Genomic DNA, 23,406 nt, shown 5'->3' with positions numbered 1-23,406 from the left:
TATATATATATAATAGATATAATAATCTCACCTTATAAAATTTCGTTGATATTTTGAAAGTAAACATACCTCAAACGAAAAGCTATGAATATGTCTCTTGCATATCCAAAATTTTCTACCATGTAGCATCCTTCTTCGACCACCCATGCTTTTGTGGAGTATTCCTTTTACAAAGTTTTTTCTCATCATAATCAAGCATTCTCTTAGACTCTTTAATATAAGTCAAATCATATTGAATATCAATTGAATTTGTTTCACCATATTAGATTCATCTGCAATATATATTTTTAAGTGAAGAAATATGAAAAATATTTTGTAATCCTTGCATATGAACTGACAAAGTCAATCGATGACCCACATTTCTAATCCTCCACAATCTCATATGGACCTACATATCAGTGACTCATTATTTTTGTCTTTTCAAAACGTTATGCACCCTTAAAAGAACTAAATTTGATAAAGACAAACTCTCCAACTTCAACTTCAACTAGTTTGTCTCTATCATGTACTGCCTTTAGTCTGTATCTGACCAGTCTAATATTTTCAGTAGTATCATCAACCAAATCAACTCTAATAGTCATTCGTTCACCCGCTTCAACCCAACATAATTTTTTCTTGCACTTTCTTCCATACAAAGCTTAATATTGAGCCATCTCAATACTAGTTTTGTAACAATTTTTGTAAAAGAAATTCTAGTTAAAGTTTATGTGATTCCCATCATCTACCAAAATCAAAAACACATAACTTTAGTAGATCCTCTGAAGTCTGAATAGTTTTCTACGACTGAACGTCTGTGTGAGGGTGAAATGCTATACCTAAAGTCAATCTGGTGCCTAAAGCTCTCTAAATTTTCTTCCATTCTATCATGTTTGTTGGAGACAATAAACATAGGTACTCCATGCATTCGCACAATTTGATGCACATACAACTTGGCTAATTTCTCAACTGAATTTGTCTTTCTTACAGACTTAGTCAATTCATTAGCAATTACCCAAATAACATCACGACCCCTGACAATATCTAGGCAATCCAATCACATGGTCCATAGCATTCTCCTCTTTTTTCTACTCTGAAAGTTGTATAGGTTGTAATTGACCTCTAGGATGCTGATGTTTTGCTTTCACTTGCTGACATGAAGGACACTTGCTCACAAATTTCGCCATACCCCGCTTCTCTCTTGACCACCAAAATGCTGCTTTGAGATCTTAGATAAATTTTATTACTCCATAGGTGAATAATATAATCAGATAAATGTGCCTTCTCTAGAATTCCTGTCTCAAACTATCAACATCAGGGACAAACCCTGTCTTTATATTTCAAAAAACTATTTTAATCTAACACATACTTCTCCAAACTGCTTGCCTTAATTTACTTCAGGATTTTTCGAGCAATGTTTTCTCTGGCTAATGAATCCTCAATTCTACCCTTCAAAGTGGATTGTACGGTCAACTGATTTAATTGGACCATACTGTCATCACCATAATTAAAATAGATAGCTTCAATTTCTCTATTATCCTTAAGTAACTGCGCCTACTGAGTAAATAGAGAATTCAAATTAGCTGAAGCCTTCCTTTCATATCTTAAGCGCAAATACAACTGCTGCAATCTTCATATAATGTGTGGGATAGTTCCTTTCGTGATTCTGCAATTGATGTGACACAGGAAATGACTCTTCAAGACTGCTTAAGTACACAACTCAAACCATTCAAAGATGCATCACTGAAAATTTGAAACCCTTCTGACTTTAAAGGAATAACCAACACTGAAGTAGACAATAAACAAATCTTTAGCTTCTGGAAAGCCCCTCACAATGATCTGACCATTCAAAGTTCGCTGCTTTCTGAGTCAATTTCGATAATGACATAACAATTTAAGAAAACCCCTCTACAAATTTCCTATAATAACCAACAAAACTAGAAAACTCCCGATCTTAGTAATAGTGGTAGGTTCTGCCTAATCTAAAATCGTCTTGATCTTGTTATGATCCACAAATGTCACCATGATTGATAACATGCCCAAAAAAGCCACACTTTTAAGCCAAAGTTCACATTTAGAAAATCTTGCATATAGTATATTCTTCTTCAAAACCTACATCACAACATGCAAATGATCTTTATAATCGACTTCATGTCTAGAATGCACTAGGATATCGTCGATAAAGACAATTACAAAAGTATTTAAAAATTGATTAAAGACTCAATTCATCAGATCCATAAAATTTACTGGAGCATTAATCAGTCTAAATGAAATCACCACAAATTCATGGTGCTCATATCTGGTCTTTAAAAGTTTTCTTTGTTGTGTCTTCCTTTTTAATCATCAAATGGTGATAGTCTGATCTTAGATCAATATTTGAAAATGCAGAAGCCTCTTCTAATTGATCAAATAAGTTATCAATCCTCGACAGTGGATATTTGTTTTTAGGTGTGAGCTTATTCAAACTCATTGTAGTGAATGCATATCCTAAAGCTCCTATCCTTTTTTATGAATAATACTAGAGCTCTTATGGTAAGGTGCTACTCATGATGAACCCCTTATCTAATAACTCTTATAATTGACTCTTTAACTCCTGCAACTTCTTAACTGTCATTTTGTAGGGTGCCTTTGATACAGGTTCAGAACATGACGAGATCTATAGTGAAATCAATCTCTCGCACTGGTGGTAGCCCTACTGAATCATCAAGTAAAACTTCTGGTTATTCTCTTACCAGTAGAATATTACCTAACCACTTTACTTAGAAGTATCATTTACCTAAGCAAGGAAACATTGATTTCCATGATTTAACAATTTGAAAGCTTTCAAATAGATAATTATCATGGATGTCAATTCTCTATCACCACAAAACTTAACTTGTGTCTCCCCAGTTACTTTTATCAAACATTTATTTTGATAGTTTTTTTTCAATCATTTGTGCAGTTTTTAGACAACCAATCAATGCCTAAAATCACCTCTAATTTCACCAAAGATAACACAATCAATTATACGTAAAAATTCTTTCCACCAATCATTAACTTCACCTCACATGAATGATTAAGCTACATAAAAGTGTCATTTGGCATTCTAACCGATAATATCATAGTCATTAAATTGTCATTCAATTGTATCACTTTAACTGATTCCCCATCAATAAAAGATTGCGATGCTCCCAAATCAAACAATAATCTTATTGGACTATTCTAATGATAGATGATACATATTATTAAAGCCAATGAAGTGAACATTTAGGGTTGAATTATTCTTACATAGAGTTTTCATATTGTGTTATGATTGAAATGACATGGCTTCTTTGACGATTAAATGTGCACTCGATTACAATTCTTAAAAGTGAAACATTCATGTGATAATGTCAAGGGAGTCCTTAGCTTTCAACTGCAAAAGTGCATATACCCTGGTCTGGACACTTTGCTCGGTTTGACCAAAATTTGACACTAATTCTGAAGATTAAGCTATCCTCAGTCTACCAAAGCCCCTCTGAGGTGGTACATCACTGCCCCTAGAGTTTTCTGGAGACCTCTGACCCAATTTAGTGCAATTCCTTGCCATATGTTCGATTAATGGCCAAGCAAGTGGTAGATCTAAAATGACACTCATCTTTGTGGGACCTTTCATGCTTGTCACGTTTCTTTGCTTCAAACTGAGTGCTAACGATGTTGGATTCGTCCTTCTTTCGACTTGTTTTTCCTGAATGGAACGACCATCCCCCAAGAGCCTTGAGTAAACCTAGATACCCTTGAACTTCTCCTCTTCTGAAAGTCCATCATCTTTTGAGTAGATTTTAAATCTAGCTCAATCCTTCTGTCCCTCTCCACCAAAACAGTTTAATCGTTGATCTCAAGAGGAATCAATGGCTGTCTAATCATATCATTCAACATTGACAAAAGCCTGTGATACTTTTCATCTGCATTTATAATCAACTGGGAGGCATACATTGAAAGCATAGTGAATTTTGCCTCATATTGCATTATTGAACAATCACTCTATACCAACCGGATAAATTTTTCTTACATCTATCTCCTAACTAATAGTCGTATGAGTCAGTCTTCAAAAGTGCTCACGAACTTGTCCAACTGTATCGTATGGTTGGTTCTACCACCATATTCTTTTGTAACTAGTGTCACCACCATATCTCTGCTTCTATTTCTAATTAAAAAGTGGCTAGAGTAACCTTCCGCTCAGAATGGCAAGACACCCATCTAAGATCTTTTCCCCTCTAAACAGTCAGTTCTCAGCATCCTCTAAAAAAGAGAGATAGCCTCATATCTTGAAATAACCTTAAATACTTAGCCATCGGCCTCCCCCACTAGAACTGGCATGGGCCAAAGAGTTCTTGATCATCAATGTCACTGCAGTCATCATCTTAGTAAAAAGATGTGTGTTCACGGTAGTCTGTAGAAGTGCATCATTTTCTACATATTATCTCTGACTTCTCCTTGATTGTGCATATTCTGAAATAACATAAGAAATATTTCAGTTAGACACAGTTTAACCTTTTATTAATATTATTTATGAATTAATTAATCAGCCTAATGGTTTTTTGTTTATGATTCAACCTAATTGCTCTAATACCATTTTTATCACGGTCCGACTTATTAACATAGAATTAATTAAGTCAAGAACTACGGTCCGATAATATTAATATTTAAATAACTATTCGCAGATTTGTAGAAACTTCTATATAAAAGAGCCATTAAGAAACCACAAGCAGACTTTACATAAATCAAAATATCTAATAGCAAAGTCTGTAAACAATATCCTGCAATCACTGTGTAGTACTCCCTGAAAAAAATATTGCAAAAAAAAAACTAAAATCATATAATAGCAAGATAGCTACCAACAGTAGTCCTCATCTTGTAAATTAAGCCTCTTCTGCCAAATATATCTAACATAATCTTTCATTTCCTGAAAGAAACCATTAACTTAAACAGTAATTTTTCATGACTCAGCAAACAATTATACTCTTAATATGCGTTAAATTACAACACGAATGCTATGCATGAATGTGCAAAAGAAATATAATTCATTACTTATTCAAACTATCAGCTTTCATTTTAATTTTAATCCTTTAAGAATCATACCTGGATTACTATCAAACTCAAATGTATTATCAAAATTGTACCTGTAGGTATACTAAAAAAATTACACCCGAGGGTACACCTTTATCTTTTTTTTTATTGTGCACGGGTACACCACATCCCCTGTCAGTACAATCTGGGGGTAATCATGTATGACTTATACTTTTACATCTCATCTTTTTTTAAAAACTTCCATTAAAGGTCATTGAAACCACCTTTTTTATTTCATTCATTTCAACAATTAATATACCACAGATTATAAGATTATGTATAAGAAACAATAATGCAGTTATTCATTAATAAAACTTTAATTTATTACATAGAAGTAAATAATTATTTACCTATGTTTGTTTGTCTCATTGACTCCCTATCTTCAGAGTTTCTATATTCAAATGTTCTCTAACCTTAATTGTTTTTATAAATTAATATTTTATTAATATTTGTTCTAAATTAAATAAATTAAACTTTAAATTTAATTAAAACATACCTTATCTCTCAAAGTGATCAACCCATCGATCTTGAAATTGTATCTCTCTTAATTACATTCTGAATTAAAAAACATCTACTATTAACACTTAAATCATAAACAAACGCGCATATATACATATATACATACATATATACATATATAATATACATATATATATATATATATATATATATATGGCTGAGGGTGGCGTCTTTCCGCTCTGCTAGGGTTCCGCCATGCGACGAACCCTAGCGTCTTTGGGATTCGGTGTCTGCTTCCATTCGCGTTTGCGTTCGCATTTCGTCTGGCGGCAGTACTTGCGGTCGACTCCCCCTTCTCGTCTGCGACAGCCGCTCGATAGCTTCTTCGTCAGCGACAGAGTCGCCCTCCCCGCGTCCCGGGCCCGTCGAGCCACGTCTCCTGCGACAGAGCTGCTCAACAGCTTGTGACAGACAGAGCCGCTCGTGTGCTGCGTCTCGTCTGCGACAGAGAGAGCTTCTTCTGCTCGACTCTGCCATAGGCGTGACAGAGCCGCTTGGCACTTTTTAAGCTCTGTGCTGCAGGTTGGCACTGGCTGCGGTAATGGCCTCAGGGCTATCCTACGCCGCCGCCCTCGCCGGTGATAACCCCGCCGAACCCTTCTATGCTATAGTGATTCACAAATGCAGCTTCTCTTTTCACTTCGCAGATAGTGCGGTATTTCCACATGTTGATCATGATTCTGTTGCAGGAAATGGTGATTGCAATCTCATAAAAAAAGTAGAAAAAAAAGGCGGGTAAACCAATAATTTTCTTTTGTGATACTGAAATTTCAACTCGTGCTGCAAAATACAAATTTACGCTGGTTGGAAAGTTCCAATTAGATTGCCCTAAGATGAAGATCATCAGGAAAATTTTTGAAGACTTCAAACTGATTGGGGATTGGCAGGTGGGCCATTTCGACGGAAGACATGTTATGATACAGCTGAGCACAGAAGATGATTACACGAGGATTTTCTTAAAGAAATTCATCACAATTGAGGGCAAACATATGAAATTGCTCAAATGGGCTCCCAATTTTGATCCCAGTCAAGAACCCCCAATTGCACGTATTTGGTTCTCATTACCTGAACTCAAGCTTTATTTTTTTGATATACTTATCTTATATGCAATTGGGAATATCCTTGGAAAACCTTTGCAGGTAGATTTACCTACAGTTCATTTCTCAAGACCCTCTATTGCAAGGATTTTGATTGAACGAGATATTACATTACCAGATGTAGAAGAAGTATGACTTGGATCTGCTCACAATGGTTATTGACAAAAAATCGTTATGGAACAAAAACTATACTACTGCAAGCACTGTAAGATGTTTGGACACCCGCAGAAGACATGTTTCAAATTGCACCCATAGTTGAGAACCAATAGTCGAAAGCAGGAACACACTGTGAGCGCACCCCATGTACCTGAACGCGCTCTTAACAAACCTGATGACAGCTAACTTTGGGAAAGATTGGATTGTTTTTTAGCCAATGATCAATGGTTATAGAATCTGTTACATACTTCTATCACACTCCTATCCACGGTTGGGTTAGATCACAGATCTTTATTGATTTCCATTAATAATCCTCTTCATCAGGCAGCTACCTCTTTCAGATTTATGAATGTGTAGACCTCCCATCCTGATTTTATGGGGGTGGTCTCTAGAAACTGGAATGCTATTTCTAATACAAATTCCTGGTTAAAGCTGTGGAGTTTGTAGAAAAATATTGGGTATCAATTGAAGAAATTAAACTGGTTACATTTTTTAAATGTTTTCAAAAAGGTTCAAGTTGCTGAAAATGAAGTTAAGAAAAGGGAGAAAGATTTTGAAGCTGGTTTGATTCAAGAACAATCCCTTTATATGGCTGATGAGCAGTTACTTTCAGCCATTGTCACAAAAGAACTCTTTTTGAAATAGAAAGCTGCTTTGTCTAGATTTGTGGAGGGGGATAGAAACACTAAGTATTATCATGCTTGCATCAATTACAGGAGGAGATACAATATTATTTTTAAAATTCAGAATGCTATTGGGGATAAGCTTGTATTTCCTCAACTTTACCATGATGTCATGGCAGGTCGAACTGAATGTAGCATCATAAATAAAGGAACTAGGAAGGCAGGATCGCCTGCCTTGTTCTTTTCTGAAGAGGAGATGGTCTCCCTGATAGATATTCACAAATTTTCCTTGGTGGGAAAATTTCAACTTGGGCATTCTCAGATGGAAGTCATTAGAAGAGCTTTTGATGATTTCAGATTAGTGGGCAGCGGGAAAGTTGGACTTTTTGATGGTAGGCACATCATGATTTATTTATCAACTGAAGAGGACTATGCTCAAATTTTCTCAAAAAAATACATTTCCATAGGGGATGTTTAAATGAAAATCCTTAAATGGTCTATGGACTTTGATCCTACTAAAAAACCCCCCATCATTCAAATTTGGTATAAACTTCCAGGGGTGAAATTACCTTTCTTCAATCATAAAATTTTGTATTATATTGGGAATCAGCTTGGTAGACCATTGAAATTGGATATTTCCATTTTTAACCTTACTAGACCTGCTCTTGCAAGAATATTGGTAGAAAGGGACATCACTCAACCTGATATAGATAGAATTTGGCTTGGTACAAAACATAATGGATATTGGCAGTCCATTGTCATGGAGCAAAAGCCATTCTATTGCTGCCATTGCAGGATGTTTCATCATTCCAATGAGAAATGTTATAGATTACATTCTGATCAGAGAACTGCTAAAGGAGGTTCAGGTAATATTGTTGATCCATCTAAAGTCCCTGAGTTTAACAGGGATTCCCAGCAGCTTTCTGAAACTGTTCCTGATTCAATTCCTTCTGCTGTGCCACCTTTGGTTCCCCGTATGGAGGTCCCTGGAGTGCCCCTTAATGAGCCTGACAATTTGGGTGACTCTCAATCCGATCCTATGTCTCCCATAACTTTGGTTAACTCCCTTCCCTCATCCCCTTTGGTTGAAAACCTGCACCCTTTAGAGGATTTTGCCATTAATTTGATGGCTGAAGCATTGGAGGAGTGGCAGGCACAAAAGTCTAGAAGGAAAAATAAATCTTCTATACATAATCTTTCCCTGGTGAACCTAATTTGGTTTTGAAGGGGGATTCTTCCCAACCTGCTATAGGTGAAATCATCTCTCCCTCCTTTGAACATCAAAGGAACCTTCAACAGACCAAAAAGAAGAAAAGAGGCTTGCATGAACTAAAAGGCTACAAGATGATTGTATTGTTGCTCCTGCAGGTAGTTCTCTTGATCAAGTTCTAAATTCCCTTTCCAGGACTAGGGGAAAGGGAAAATCTAGCCACCATGATTGAGGGCCCGTTTGGGGCGACTTATTGGGGTGCGGTGGCGGTATGAACACGCCACAGAGGTGTTTGAAAAACACGTTAGACGCAGATTATTCCTGCCATTAACACCCGCTTACGGGATATCCTTAACAGAAGGAGAAGCGGAGAAGGAGCCGGGTCCTGCGCTTACTTCCCGCATTTGTGTGAAAAATTCCTTCGGTGCCCCCTCCCCATCGCCCTCGCCCTCGCCCACTCACCATCTCACCAATCGAAGAGGAAGAATGGCGCAATTAGGCTTGCCTTCCTCGATAATTGTTGTTTTCTGTCATTGCCTTCGCGATCCTTTGTGATCCCGTCGTTGCCTTCCCAGCTAGCTCTAATGGTGACTGGCGAAGGTTTGTTCACGAAAGCGATCGTTTTGGGCGAAACAGGGAGGGATCGTGAGGTTCATTCTCGAAGGAGATCGTTTTGGGCGAAACCAGGAGGGATCGCGAGGTTCGTTCACGAAGGAGATTGTTTTTGGTGAAACCGGGAGGGGGAGTGACAAGCGAGGTTCGTTCATGAAGGCCCTCCAAAGCCAATCCGTTCTCTCCGTTGAGACAAGCGGCGCTCTAGCGAGCCTAATCTCCGATTCCGTCCTCTCCTCCCCGCCGAGAAAGGGTTGGATCAGGACGATACCTAATACTTTCACCTGTAGCATTATGGGGGCTGAGTTAAATTAATTTATCATAATTTTTTAGGGATCTATAATTAATTATATCAAAATTTTAATTATAATTAATTTGAGAATCTATAATTAATTTATATATCATCAATTTAATTATAATAGATATATATTATAATTTATATATCTTCATTAATGTAATTAATAATTGATTAATCAAAATTTATTAGCTAATAAGTTAATAATTTATAAAACAAATAAATGATTACTTGTTACAAACAGTTTCAACAAACAGTGGCAGAATGATCAATTCTCCAGCAACAACTATCAATAAGCTATTCTAAATAAGCTCCCCCAAACAACAAACCAAATTATCAGAATAATCTGCAGATTATCAAATTATCAGAATAATTTGCTTATCAGCAGATTATAAATAATCAACAGCTGCGCCAAACAGACCCTAATTCTCTATGTTGGAATGTGAGGGGTATTGCTCACCCTCAATCCCTTCACAGACTCCTTCATTTGATCACTATACATAAGCTTTGGTGTTTTGCTCTAAAAAATGTTCATTCTATTACAAAAAAATTTCATGGGTTTTAGACTTTTGTTAATATTAGCTAGAAGATATGGATTCTTTGCAGGAAAGAAGTCAGTTGGTCTATTTTGATAGATCATCCACAGCTTGTCCATCTACAGGTGCAAATTGGAGATTTGGTTTGTTTTGCTACCATTATATATGCTGATAGCACTATTGCTGCTCAATCTTACCTATGGGATCAACTCATTTCAATTAGCAACTCCTTGACGGGTAATTTGATTGTGGGTGGTGACTTTAACTGTGTTGCTTTACCTACTGAAAAATCTAGAGGTAGATCTATCAACATCCATAGAATTACCCAATTCAATGATTCAATTCAAGAAGCTGGGTTGCATGACCATGGTTTCCAAGGCCCTAAATTTACTTGGAGAAGAGACAAACTTTGGGAAAGATTGGATTGTTTTTTAGCCCATGATCAATGGTTATAGAATCTGTTACATACTTCTAGCACACCCCTATCCATGTTTGGGTTAGATCATAGACCTTTATTGATTTCCATTAATAATCATCTTCATCAGGCAGCTACATTTTTCAGATTTATGAATGTGTAAACCTCACATGCTAATTTTTTGGGGGTGGTCTCTAGAGACTGGAATGCTATTTCTAATACAAATTTCTGGTTAAAGCTGTGGAGTTTGTAGAAAAATATTGGGTATCAATTGAAGAAATTAAACTGGTTACATTTTTTAAATGTTTTCAAAAAGGTTCAAGTTGCTGAAAATGAAGTTAAGAAAATGGAGAAAGATTTTGAAGTTGGTTTAATTCAAGAACAATCCCTTTATATGGCTAATGAGCAGTTACTTTCAGGCATTGTCGCTCAAGAACTCTTTTTAAAACAAAAAGCTACTTTGTCTAAATTTGTGGAGGGGGATAGAAACACTAAGTATTATCATGCTTGGATCAATTACAGGAGGAGATACAATACTATTTTTAAAATTCAGAATGCTAATGGGGAGTGGCTTCATGATACTTCTAAAATTGTTGAAGATGCGGTAAACTATTTTCAGACCCTCCTTACACATCCGAATACTTCCAGATCACCAATTTTGTATAATCTTTTCAGTAAGGAGTATGCTTACACTAATCAACTTCACCTTACTTCTATCCCAGAGGAACCATAAATTTGGCAAGCAATCAATTCCATTGACTATAATAGAACTGCTGACCCAGATGGCTTTACATCAAAATTCTATAAGAAGACTTGGTCCTTAAGTATGATGTTGTGCCTGTTGTTCAGGACTTCTTAAGAGGTGTAGACCCTCCTACTTATTTCATTTCTTCAGCTATGGTTCTGATCCCAAAGGAGTCTAATAGATATAATTGGGAATGTTATAGACCTATTAGTTTGACTAATGTTTTAAGCAAGGTTACTAGTAAAATTATAATGTATAGACTCCAATCACATCTTCTTCTCTTGATCAGTGAGAATCAATCTGCTTTTGTGCAAGAGGGGAACATTGCTGATAATGTGTTGCTTGCCTAGGAACTTCTCTTGGATTTGGAAAAAAAGTGCAGAGGGGGAAATGTATTCTTTAAATTAGATTTGAAGAAGGCCTATGATACAATTAGATAGGATTTCATTGCTGATGTTCTCCAGTCCAGGTGCTTTTCTGAGGAGTTCATCAATTTGATCATGAGATGGCTTAACAATAACATGCCTTATGGCTTCATCAAAGCTACCAAGGGGCTTAAACAAGTGGACCCTTTCTCTCATACCTTATTCATTCTTGCATTTGATTATTTTTCTAGGATGCTCAATTCTAAATTTGCTCAATCTCCTCATATGCAGTTCAACTATAGGTCTAACTTATACATCTCCCATCTAGCATATGCTGATGATGTGATTATTTTTTCTAAAGCTACTAAATCTGCTGTCAAACTTCTTTCTAAGTGTTTCCAGAACTTTCAAGACACTTTTGGGCTCTCCTTCAACAATCCTAAATGCCTTATTTTTTACGGCAGTAATGTTAAAGCTGATATTGGACATTGGGTTGCTGACTTTACCAACTTCAGAGTTAGTTCACTGCCTTTGAAGTATTTGGGGGTCCAACTTCTAAAAGGCAGAACAAAACAAATTCAATATGAGGGCATCTTCATTAAAATACAAGATCAACTCAATTGTTGGACTTCTTCCTTTCTTTCCAATGGCGGCATAATTACTTTACTCAAAAGCATTTTAACTTCCTTTCCATCTTATGATTGTAATGAAAAAGAGTACCCAAAGGTTATTGGAAAGGAGTTTCAATAGGTTCCTATGGGCTGGACAAAAGAAAAAAAAATGCACTGGGTTTGTTGGCAAAAGGTCTGCAAACCTGTTTCAGCTGGTGGTTTGGGCTTCAAGGGTTTAATTCACATTTGCTAGGTGAATCTTTGCAAACTGTGGATCAAATTTAGATAGCAGGGCTCTTGTGGGCTAAATTTTTTATGGGAAAATACTGTAAAGGAGCTCACCCTTCTCTGATTACCAGGAAATTAGGAGATTCTAAAATTTGGGTGGATTTACTAAAGGTTAAAGCTCATACTGAAGATCTTTTTATTTGGGAGCTAGGCACAGGTCAAGTAAATTTCTGGTTGGACAATTGGTCTATGAAGGTAAACATATTCACAAAGTTCCAAAGCATGCCAATCCAAATTCTAAAGTTGCTGATTTCTAGTGTGATAATGAATGGAATGCTCCTTTGCTTTCTAATGCCCTTCCCCCTGGCATTATTCAAGAAATTATGAAGAATCCTTTTGATACTACTACTAAAGATAAAATCATTGTTAAGAAGTCTTGTTCTCAATCCATTTCTTCCTTTATTTTATGCCTCTTTGCAAGGATGGACCAATTTGAATAGGGGAAATTCTCTTTGGAACAAATTCTTCAACCCCTCCATATCCTTCTTTCTTTGGAGGCTGTTTTTAAAATGTCTTCCAACTGATGACATCCTTAAACTTAAGGGGTTGAGGGGCCCCTCTTGGTGCAATTTCTGCAAGGTGGAGTCTTTGGACCATTTATTCTTCAAATGTTCTAATGTTCAAAAGGTTTGGAATGCTGTTATTACACAACTATCTATCTCCACCCTTAATCTCTTCTGGTTCTCTTTTGAGGTCTGCTGGTCAGGTTGGCAAGTTTCTTACCTCTCCACTGCCCCAGGGGTAATTGCTTGGTTCATATGGTGTGCCAGGAATAAATCCAGATATGAGGAAATGTGTATCTCCTTTTCCCAGGAAGTGAGTAATTGCTCGAGTTTCTTCTTGAAACTAATCCAGCACAAGGGGTTCCCTAATATCTATTCTCAATTGGGGCAAGTGGTTGTCTCTAGTGCTAGAATCCATCTTTTTACTGTGCTTTGTGTTAAACCTTTACACCCATGGGTTAAGGTTAATACTGATGGAAGTTTCAGTTATGATGAGGCTGGAATTGAGGGTGTTTTCAGAGACCATTTGGGAAGTTGCTTTCTTCACTTCTTCTCTCCCATGGTTGCTCATAATGCCTTAGAAACTGAGTCTGTGGCTATTTTTTGGGCTCTTTAGATCTCCCATAAATGTAGTCGGAACTACATCCATGTTGAATCTGATTAAGTGCTTTTGGTGCAGATCTTGTTAGAGAAGGTTTCTCCTTTTTGGCACATTGCTCATTGGATACACAGAATTAACAGTTTAGGTGGACAAATTTCTACAAGATTTTCATTTATGCATAGGGAGGGCAATAGGCCTGCAAACTGGCTTGCTACATTTAGTAAATGTAATCATGTAACAGATTTGTCTAGATCTCCCTCCTCACCCCTCTCTCTTTTGTTGTTTGAGGATAGCTTAAATATCCTTTACCTTAGAACTTGTAATTCCTTTTAGTGCAATGAGTTGCTACTTGAGTAGACCTAATGATTTGGGTCTACTTAGGTAGTTTTTGGGGGAAAATAAAAATAAAAATAATATATATATATATATTGACTAGAAATAAATGCTGCTGCATTATGGTTTCTATTTGTAAGTTCTAAAATTGGTTTAGCAAATAATATGGAATGGTTGTTTCATGTTGGGTACAGGTACTATTTGAGGTTTATCGATCCAAATAACTCGACGGCATTGGTTGACAGGTCTAAGGAAAGGTATGCCACATTTCACTTTGCTATGCTATAGTAACATAGGGTTTAGGGGGTTGCTTTGATACAACTCTTATAATTCTTTTATTTTTCAGATACTGGGGCCCTGTGGATATTTATGTCGGTGGCGCTGAGCATTCTGTTCTCCACTTGCTTTATGCTAGGTTTTGGCACAAGGTTTTTATTTTACACTTTTAGCTTCCCTTTCCACTTGCTTTATGCTAGGTTTTTGGCACTAGATTTTTTTTTCAACACTTTAATGTCATTTCATGGTAGTTAGGTGTTTTATAAGATATTTATCTTTTATCATAAAAAAAATGGTACAACTTCTTGGAATATTGATTCTAATATATGATTCGCCCTGAACTCTAAATATTTTCCCTCTATTAAAGAGAAATTTTATTGACAGTCATACTTCACTTTTTGGTGAGAAAGTATATGATGCAGTGCATTGTACACAGCATTATCACTGCCTGTAATAATGTATCTATCACAAAGAGCCTTAATCTTATGTACCAAGGATATGACTGGGTATATTTTATTTCTTATGTGTGTTTCTTTTCCTAGTGTTTTTGATCTTTGTAGTCTTTTAGTTTTGTCATTTGGACTTATTGGGCAGATTATTTGTATTTCAACCTTGTGTTGTGCTCCAAGTTGAACTAATAGAAGCTCTATGGGCTCACCATGCCATACATAAAATGAAAAGCATGCCACTCTTTAAGTGCTTGTATTTTGAGATTGAACTACCTTCACTTTGTAATGCCATCCAATCTGAACTCATACAAGAAGAGACACAACTCGAGTAAATTGAAGCCCTACATAAATTTATACTTAGGCCCAACACAAAAGCTTACAAGCCAGTGATGACCAGATAACATAACTGTATGGTCTGTCTTCGAAGCTTCAAGTTGGGCACACTAGTTTTTTTTTTGTTGGCCCAAATGTAAAGTTTCATATCAGGTGCTTATGAACTTAAGCTTGAGCCAGCCTAATCACCTTACCCATTTCCCTAAGCAAATGGTCATATTTTGTCTCTTTTGACACCCACTTTTCTGTCCCCTCACTCATATTGATTATTAGCTTTCAAATCAATGTATATTAACGAGCTCTACATAAAATCTCACCGAGGGTCTATTTGGCGTGGCTGCTGAAGTTCAGCTCGGTGAGGAATTGCAGGCTTGCATCGTTTGGGGCGACAGCGGCACCGCGTCGCGGCGGGATTTTCCGTGCTTTAATGAAAATGCAGACCATGGGTTCGACCCCACTACTAGTGTTTCTTCACTATATTTTTACTAGGGTGCCCTTCGCGTCTTTTGCCCTAACCAGCTCTCCTCTCGTGTTTTGTCCCGTGCCCCCGCTCTTCTCGTCTCGGATTTTCTCGGTTATTCTCATGTATTCTGCATTTACTCAGTAATTCTCCTCTTCTTTCTCTTCCTTCCCTGACACCTGTGATAAGGGTTTTCATACTGTTTGCTTCTTCTTCCGGTATCCTTTTTCTATTATCTTATTTTGGCGGATTGCTTTGTTAGTAGTATTGTTTGTTTGCTTTTTCTTCAGTTTTCTTGGTGGATTTGCTTGATGGTTTTCGGCTATGTGGATTTTCTTGGTGGATTGCAATGTTAGCCGTAATGACCTCATGCATATTTTTGCGATACTTTGGTGTTGTAAGTGTAATTTGTGCTAGTTTGAATTCGTTGTCAATTCATGTTAGTTGAAATATGTAAATGAAAAAGCATGCAAGATAGTCATCCTCTATCAATTGAGGTTAGAGAAAAGTGTATCATTTTTACTTGCAGATGTTTGAAGAAAGCATATTTGGAAAAAAATATTACATCTCTTCATGAGAAGGTTTTAAATATGTGGCAAGAGTTTTTTTTTGTACATTTATTGATCAATCTACCATATAAATAATTATACAGAAGAAGTAGAATTGTGAAGGTTGGTTTCATTTCAAACTGAGACAAGTTAACTCTTTCATTTCAGGGGAAAATTTAATAAGACTATTATCTTATTTTAAGAGATCTATATCTTATTTTTCATGCTATTATGATGTTGATTTTTGTTTTTTAATTATCAAATATTACCATGATAGTTTTGTTGCAAATAGTATTACCGCACAATGGCAGAATGGTCATTTGTCCAGAAACAACAGCAAAACAACTATTTTTCAACAGTACAAGCCAAACAACCAGCTAGTTTATTCTCATCAGCTGCTTATCAGCAGGTTCCTAGGGCAGCTGCTTATCAACAGCTTATTAATAAGTTACAATTGCCCCAAACAGACCTCTAATGTACTTTGACACCAGAAGGGATGCTTTAGAACTCAATCCTTCATTTTTTTAGGCCAAGAATTTACACTTTCTCCACTTTCTTCTTTTGGTTTGGTCTTTGCTTGAATGCTGAATAAATTGCCGTGCTTAGAATGAAAATGATGGTGACCTTGGAATGAATTTGCTTTCAAGTTCTCTCAACGTTTATTCTCTGTGTGCTTTCGTGTCCAAGTGAAGGACTGCTTATGATTATAGTGTGTGTGGCCTTCAAATGACTTTCGAGGAAGAACGATTCAATCTACAACAAAGGATTGCTTGTATAGGATAGTCTTTGGTTATCTCAAGTTATTTTTCTGGTAGGCTCGGTTTGGGCCTTTTCACTTGAACATTTCATTTTCATTGCTCCTTAATAAGTTCTTTAGTCTTATTTCGAAGGCTATCTTATCATGCAAAATTCCCAAAACAATAATTTTTTATATGGTCCTGCCAATATTTTTTGCCAATCCACATGTATCTAGATATTGTTAGCTGGTCTAGCTTGACTGATTGACGAGGAATTATTTTCGTATACATAACGTTGCATCGAAATTATTCTACCTTAGGATAATGTTATTAAATTTTGTTAATAACTCCCAGGGAAGTGAGGGTTTGTTCGCTTTAATAATTTTGTAAAGAACAGAACTATCACCCCAAAGATTCCTTTTTGGTTGTGTGAAGATTTAGAAAAAGCTAGCAAGGAGTTTGAGTCTATAAGTATAGTTAATTATTGTATACCAAACCAAGGTAATTATGTATGCCTTGGACAGAAGGATTCTTCCAATTAAACATCCAGGCATAGGTTGCAATTTTAATGTTATCTTTTATTAACAAGAGGATAACTATTGCGGTCCTTTGCAAATTTCCCATAACTAATAGAACGCCTAACTTCTTACTAATTTATAGTATCTGATGGTTCTATGGTGACTAGGATGATGAACTCCTTTTACAATGTGGATAAATTACGACTGTGATGAATGAAGTTGAGGATTACGATGGACCCTTCTCATATCATATTACATTTTCTTAATGCTGAAATCTTTCATCTCTTTAAACCTGAGAAATACTGAACTTTTTTGCAAACCTAACTGATGCTTTATTTTCTATATATGTATTTTGTTTTTTGCATATTTTAAAGAATTAGAGACTCTTTTTATTATCACTCATTTTGAGTTTGTGAAATCGAATGAATCATCTGTATCATATGAAAATTGCATGGAGTTTTTGATAGCTAAAGTTCCATGAAAATTTCATTTTAAACTAACCCAGCAATCCAATTATTCTGTAATGTCTTGCTAAAAGTAGTTCTACTCAATTTTTTTAGTTTAGAAGTAAACTGAGTACACTTTTTGAAGCAGTTTTAGGTTCTAACATCATTTATCTTTTGAAGTATTTTGTTAAAACTTAAATATTCGTGTTTGTTTTTGTTCTTATATTTTCAATCATTTTGTAAGTTCAAAATTTTTCAGGTTCTTTATGATATTGGTGTTGTTTCTACCAAAGAGCCCTTTCATTGCCTTATAAATCAAGGTTTGATACTTGGAGAAGTAAGTTGGATAGATAAGTTATATTAGCAATGTCAAATCTATTTTCATGAGCCCTCATAGATTTCATTTGCAGATTGAGTATACAGCATATAAAGACAAAGATGGGAAATTAGTGTCTGCTGATTCTGATTTGAATCCTAGTGATCATATACAAGATAAAATATCTGCCGAAAAGGTATTATGCTGTTTAAGTATAACCATATCCATCAAGAGATGTATGTGAAGATGACCATCTGTCTGCTTTAGTTTGCTCTTTTTTATTCTTTTTCAGAAGCTATAGAAAAAAATGATGACTTCGTTTTACAATATTAGTATTGGAGTTTCCTGAAATTTATTTAGGTAATCAAAATTGGTGACTTCCATGTGCTGAAGGATAATACAAATATCCGATTGACTTCTAGAGCTTATAAAATGAGCAAAAGCAGAGGGAATGTCATAAACCCAGATGATGTTGTTTCTGAATATGGTGCAGATTCCCTTCGCTTGTATGAAATGTTCATGGGCCCTTTAAGGCAAGCTCTTGCGAGATTGTTCAACATGATGGAACATTTATTTGAACAAGCTTGATGATGTAGTAGTGCCAACCTGTATACTTTAGTTGCATGCAGAGATTCAAAATCATGGAGCACTGGTGGGATTGAAGGAGTTCATCGGTTTTTGGCAAGGACTTGGAGGTTGATTGTGGGCGCTCCTTTGCTCACTGGGTTGTATAAAGATGGAACAGTTGTTACTGATGATGAGCCTACTTTGGACCAGCTCCAATCTCTTCATAGATGTATTGCAAAGGTTAGTTTCTTCTTGGATTTTGCTAAATTCATGTGGCTTGGATAATCTGAAACTCAACCTTTTTCTTGGGGAATTTCACTTTCACGTATCTTGATTTTGAAAGAATTCCTGGATTTCCTTAAAAAGCTAACCCTATTTCATAATCATACAGATTTTTAAAAATGTTGGAGGAAATCAATTAGTATGTGTTGCTCAGATAATGTGTTTTTTTCTTCTTTCTAGGGTTAAAACAGTTTATCTTTTTAGTTGGTTGGTGTAATTACCATTTTGTCTGTCCATTTTCTCTTTTTTTTTTCTTGGGGTGAGGGAAGTACTTTTGAAGTAATTTTAGAAGTTATTTATATTTATTTTGTTGCATTTCCTGATATTCTTTTCTTATTATTTCCTACTTTATGTCTTTCCTTTCTTTTTTTAGTATTATTATGAGAGATTTAGTTATTATATCTTTCCTTTTTTATACCCCTCGTATCATGTATTTATATCCCTTTTGATATTAATAATATCATCTTGCTTTATTCCTAAAAGCTACATGGTATTAGAGCCACGAGATCTTTACCCTTGTCGCTAGTATTTTTTACCCTAGCACCCGGAACCTCCCTTACAGTTTATTTATGGCAGTCAGACCTCCTTTCCCTGCCGGATTCTTTGTAGTTTTCTGCAGTTTTTTTTCCCATCGTTGAACGTTCTTACTGTAGGTTGTACCACAACAGTTTTCTTCTGCTGGACGTTCTTCACGTCGATGCAGATTTCTGCAGTTTTGCCCCTTTCCTACAAGTTCGTCGGAGGCCAGTTCGCCTTCTTGCCAACTGTATCCTCCATTGGAGATCCTCTTGTGCTGACAGCCTAATAAGGCACTATCTCGATATGTTTCTTGGCATACGAACCTCACCTTTGGCTCAATCGGAACCATGGAGAACTCCACCATTGAGCTTCCTTCTTACAGTGTTCTTCCGGAGAATTGACACCTACCTCTATCTCTCCGCAAAATGGATGACATAAAAAGCACATGAACTTCTTGAGTACAACCTGCAAACTCAATGCTTCTAATTTCCTTCAATAGTCTCAAGCAGTGTCGTTCATGAATTCGGGGTAAATTGGACCACCTTATAGGTACGATTCGTGAACCTTCGAAGACTGACTTAGTGTATGCAGCATGGAAAGTAGAGAACTCCATGGTTATATTATGACTGATTTTTCCATTGAGATCTCGATTGGCCATTTTACCGATTTCTTCCGTATGCAAGTGTCCTCTTGTCTACGGTTACTGATACCTACTCGGACGCAAACAATTTTGTACTACTCTACGAGATGTTGAATAAGATCTACAAGACGAAATAGGGGTCGATGACAGTAGCAGTGCTAAAATGACTTGTTTGCCTTGAATGTGACCTCTACTGCGACTACACTTGACTCTCCCGCAAATCTTTCCCTCTTCCAAAAATTTCTGAAAAAGGATCATGTGTTTCAATTTCTGGCAAGCCTGAATAAGGATCTTGACGAAGTCCATGGCCATAATTGGTCGTGATTATTTTTCTTCAACCTGAGCAATATTCACAGAGGTTCGTGGAGAAGAAAGTCAGAGACTTGTCATGCTCTACAACCCTACTATTTAGCCGAGTCTCCAACAGTGCTCCACATTCTGCCATGTCGTCACGTGCTAATCACTCCACATGTGATTTCTGTCACAACCTACCATACCTGTGACAAGTGTTGGAAGCTCAATTGCAAGTTTACCAATAAATCTTCAACTAAAATAATCCACAACTATTCAACTGACCACCACTCGGACCATCCCTGGATCATCAGAATTCATGAAGAATCATATGGAACACTTAATTAAGTTGCTTAGTTCTAGTCAATTCTCTTTTGGCCCGTAAACCTTCCATGTTCGTTAAGGTAACCTTTCTATGACACTCTCTGGTTCTTTTTCTTATCTGGAGATTATTGATTCAAGTGTCACGGACCACATGATCGGGTGCTCTCAAATCTTATCGACATATTTTTCTTGCTCAGAGCGAGACTATTAAAATTATCGATCATTTCTATAATTGTGTTGTGGGTAAAGGGTAGGTTCTATTAACAGTGGGACTAACTCTAGGATCTGTATTACATGTACCTTTACTTAAGTGTAACATCTTATCAGTCAGTCAGTTGAAACATGACTTTGATTGTGTTGTTAATTTTTATTCTGTTTGTCTTTCAGGATTGTTGTTTGGGGAGGATGATTGGAAATTCTAAGCGTGTTGGCGGGTTCTACTTCTTCTAAGAAAATGATATGGATGATGTAGACACTCAATCTTCTAGTTGTAGTTTTTGTCTCAACTTTTTGTTCAATTATGTTTAGACATTGTCACTTGGGTCATCTCAGTTTTCACTAATTAAAAAAATTGTACTCTCTGATGTTTATTGATAAGAATCCATCTACTTTTAAATGTAGAATTTGTCATTTAGCTGACACCGTGTTCCATGTCCACCCTAATATTACACTTATTTCTGTCCATTTTCACTAATTGATAGTGATTTATGGGGAACTTCTCGAACTACAAGCTACACCAATAAATGGTGTTTCCTTACTCTAGTTGATGACCACTCGTATGATGTGGATCTATATATTAAAGGACAAATCTTAAGTTGTAGTCACCTTCAAAAACTTCCATTCCTTTTTTTGACTCAATTCAAAACCTCCATTCAAGTTATTCGGGCCGATAATGGCTGGGAGTACTTTAACTCTATTTTAGAAGAATTCTTGATGAGTAATGACATCCTTCATTATAGCTCTTGTAGGGATACCCCTCAACAAAATGGGATTGTCAAGAAAAAAGCGGATACGTTCTCGAAGTGAATCATTCCATTATATTTCAAACTAATGTCCTTGAATGATTTTTGAATAACGTCGTCCTTATACCGTCACATATCTTATTAACAGAGTTCTCACGAAAATTTACAATTTTCGGACCCTGCTATCCATATTTTTGTCGTGTTTTCTTACCAATTGGTTTTTTACCACATTAGATCCCAAAATATTTGGATGCATAACTTCTATTCAGAACGTTGCACCAACTCGAAATAAACTTGATTCTGCTCTATTAATTGTGTTCCTCGGTTATTGGGCCACTTAAAAGGCTATAGGTGTTTTGATCTTAACACTAGTAAAATTCATGTGAGCGTTGATGTCACCTTTTTTAAAAATATCCCCTACTTACCTAACACTGCCTCGAGTGAGCGGGAGCTAGATTTTCTGGAGAGTTTCTTTTTTCTGACTCCATTGGATATTATACCTACTCTTACAGTCACTGTGTTCGAGAAATACTCAGTCCAACTTGATCCCTCGCCAACCAGAGCAACACCACCTGCATCCACTCTACATGTTTATACTCGGCATACCAAACCCACGATTGAGACTCGTCCTAATGCCCCTACACTCAAGCCCGCCGCCCCGCTATTGGTCTTGAAATCCATTCCGGCCGACATCCAACTTATGGGGATCACTCATACTCTGAATGAGGAGTTGAATTCCTTCGTCGAGATTGCCAAACAAGCATGCACTCTTTTTCCCTTGGCAAAATATGTCTCATTCCACGACTTATCTCTGAGTTACGAAGCCTTTGCCACTTCCTTGATGGATTTTTGTCTCTCATCACTATTGAGGCAGCATGGTTGACCCATCCCGCAGGTCTACAGTCATGGACAAGATGAATGCCCTTTGGCGCAACCATATGTAGGATGTTGTCGACCTTTCTTGAGGTAAGAAAGCAGTAGATTGCACGTGGATTTTCAGCACCAAATTTAACTATGATGGATCTTTTGAATGCAACAAAGTGCAGTTGGTTGCCAAAGGCTATTCACAAACCTATGTAGTTGACTATGAAGAGACATTTGCTCTGGTGACTAAACTAAATATCATTCGGATTCAGTTATCTCTTGTCATGAATCTTGATTGGTCATTGTTGACCTCAATTTTTCGTGAGGTCTAGTATTCCTCGTAGGAGTTAGGATCTAGCCTTAGGGGTCTTCCTGCGACTATCTTAGAACCTTAGAAGTGGGACCCGTCTCGTTTTAGTTCGACCTATTTCCGTCCTCTTTTGGAGTTTTGCGTGTGCGGTATCGACTTCTAACACTTAGAAGGATGAAACCGACATGAGGAAACCCAAAATGGATTCCTATAGAACCTTCCCGAGCCTTAGGGTGGCCTTCTGCACAATTCGCACTCCCACAATTCGCACTCTTGTGCGCACCAGCTTCGCAATTCGGAGAGTCGACGTGTCCGATCGCCGCAATTCGCATTGTCTTTTCTGTTACTTGTCGAATGCTCGAGTAAACCTTTTGGGGCGATCGATCGCGGGTCGAAATTTTGTGAAATTTGAATTTCGACGCGTTTTGACCCGATTGTCGACGACGTCGTCCAAGCAACCCCGGATGACGAAACGGACTACGCCAACGCGTCCAGAACGTCGATTTTGCCTAGGGAGGACACCCATTTTGTCGCGTCGTCGCGCGCAAATAAATCGTTTTAATATATATCTATATATATATATATTTGATA

General features: G+C 36.8%; 1 protein-coding gene across 4 annotated transcripts in view; it reads left to right on the top strand.

Annotated features, from left to right (window-relative positions):
• LOC110034000 (leucine--tRNA ligase, chloroplastic/mitochondrial) overlaps nucleotides 1-23,406 on the top strand; it is a 162,253-nt gene that overhangs the window by 83,375 nt on the left and 55,472 nt on the right. For 3 of the 4 annotated variants that reach the window (XM_020738210.1, XM_020738213.1, XM_020738212.1), the window contains 6 exons: nucleotides 14,168-14,230; nucleotides 14,320-14,401; nucleotides 18,000-18,077; nucleotides 18,151-18,252; nucleotides 18,417-18,589; nucleotides 18,686-18,863. In XM_020738210.1, the coding sequence (XP_020593869.1) occupies nucleotides 14,168-14,230; nucleotides 14,320-14,401; nucleotides 18,000-18,077; nucleotides 18,151-18,252; nucleotides 18,417-18,589; nucleotides 18,686-18,863 (676 nt within the window). The remainder of the gene's footprint in view (nucleotides 1-14,167; nucleotides 14,231-14,319; nucleotides 14,402-17,999; nucleotides 18,078-18,150; nucleotides 18,253-18,416; nucleotides 18,590-18,685; nucleotides 18,864-23,406) is intronic. The other variant, XM_020738211.1, reaches the window with a different exon arrangement.

Source organism: Phalaenopsis equestris, unplaced genomic scaffold, assembly GCF_001263595.1.
Source record: "Phalaenopsis equestris unplaced genomic scaffold, ASM126359v1 Scaffold001321, whole genome shotgun sequence".
Classification (NCBI taxonomy): Eukaryota; Viridiplantae; Streptophyta; class Magnoliopsida; order Asparagales; family Orchidaceae; genus Phalaenopsis; species Phalaenopsis equestris.
This window is presented reverse-complemented; position numbering and strand designations above follow the sequence as displayed.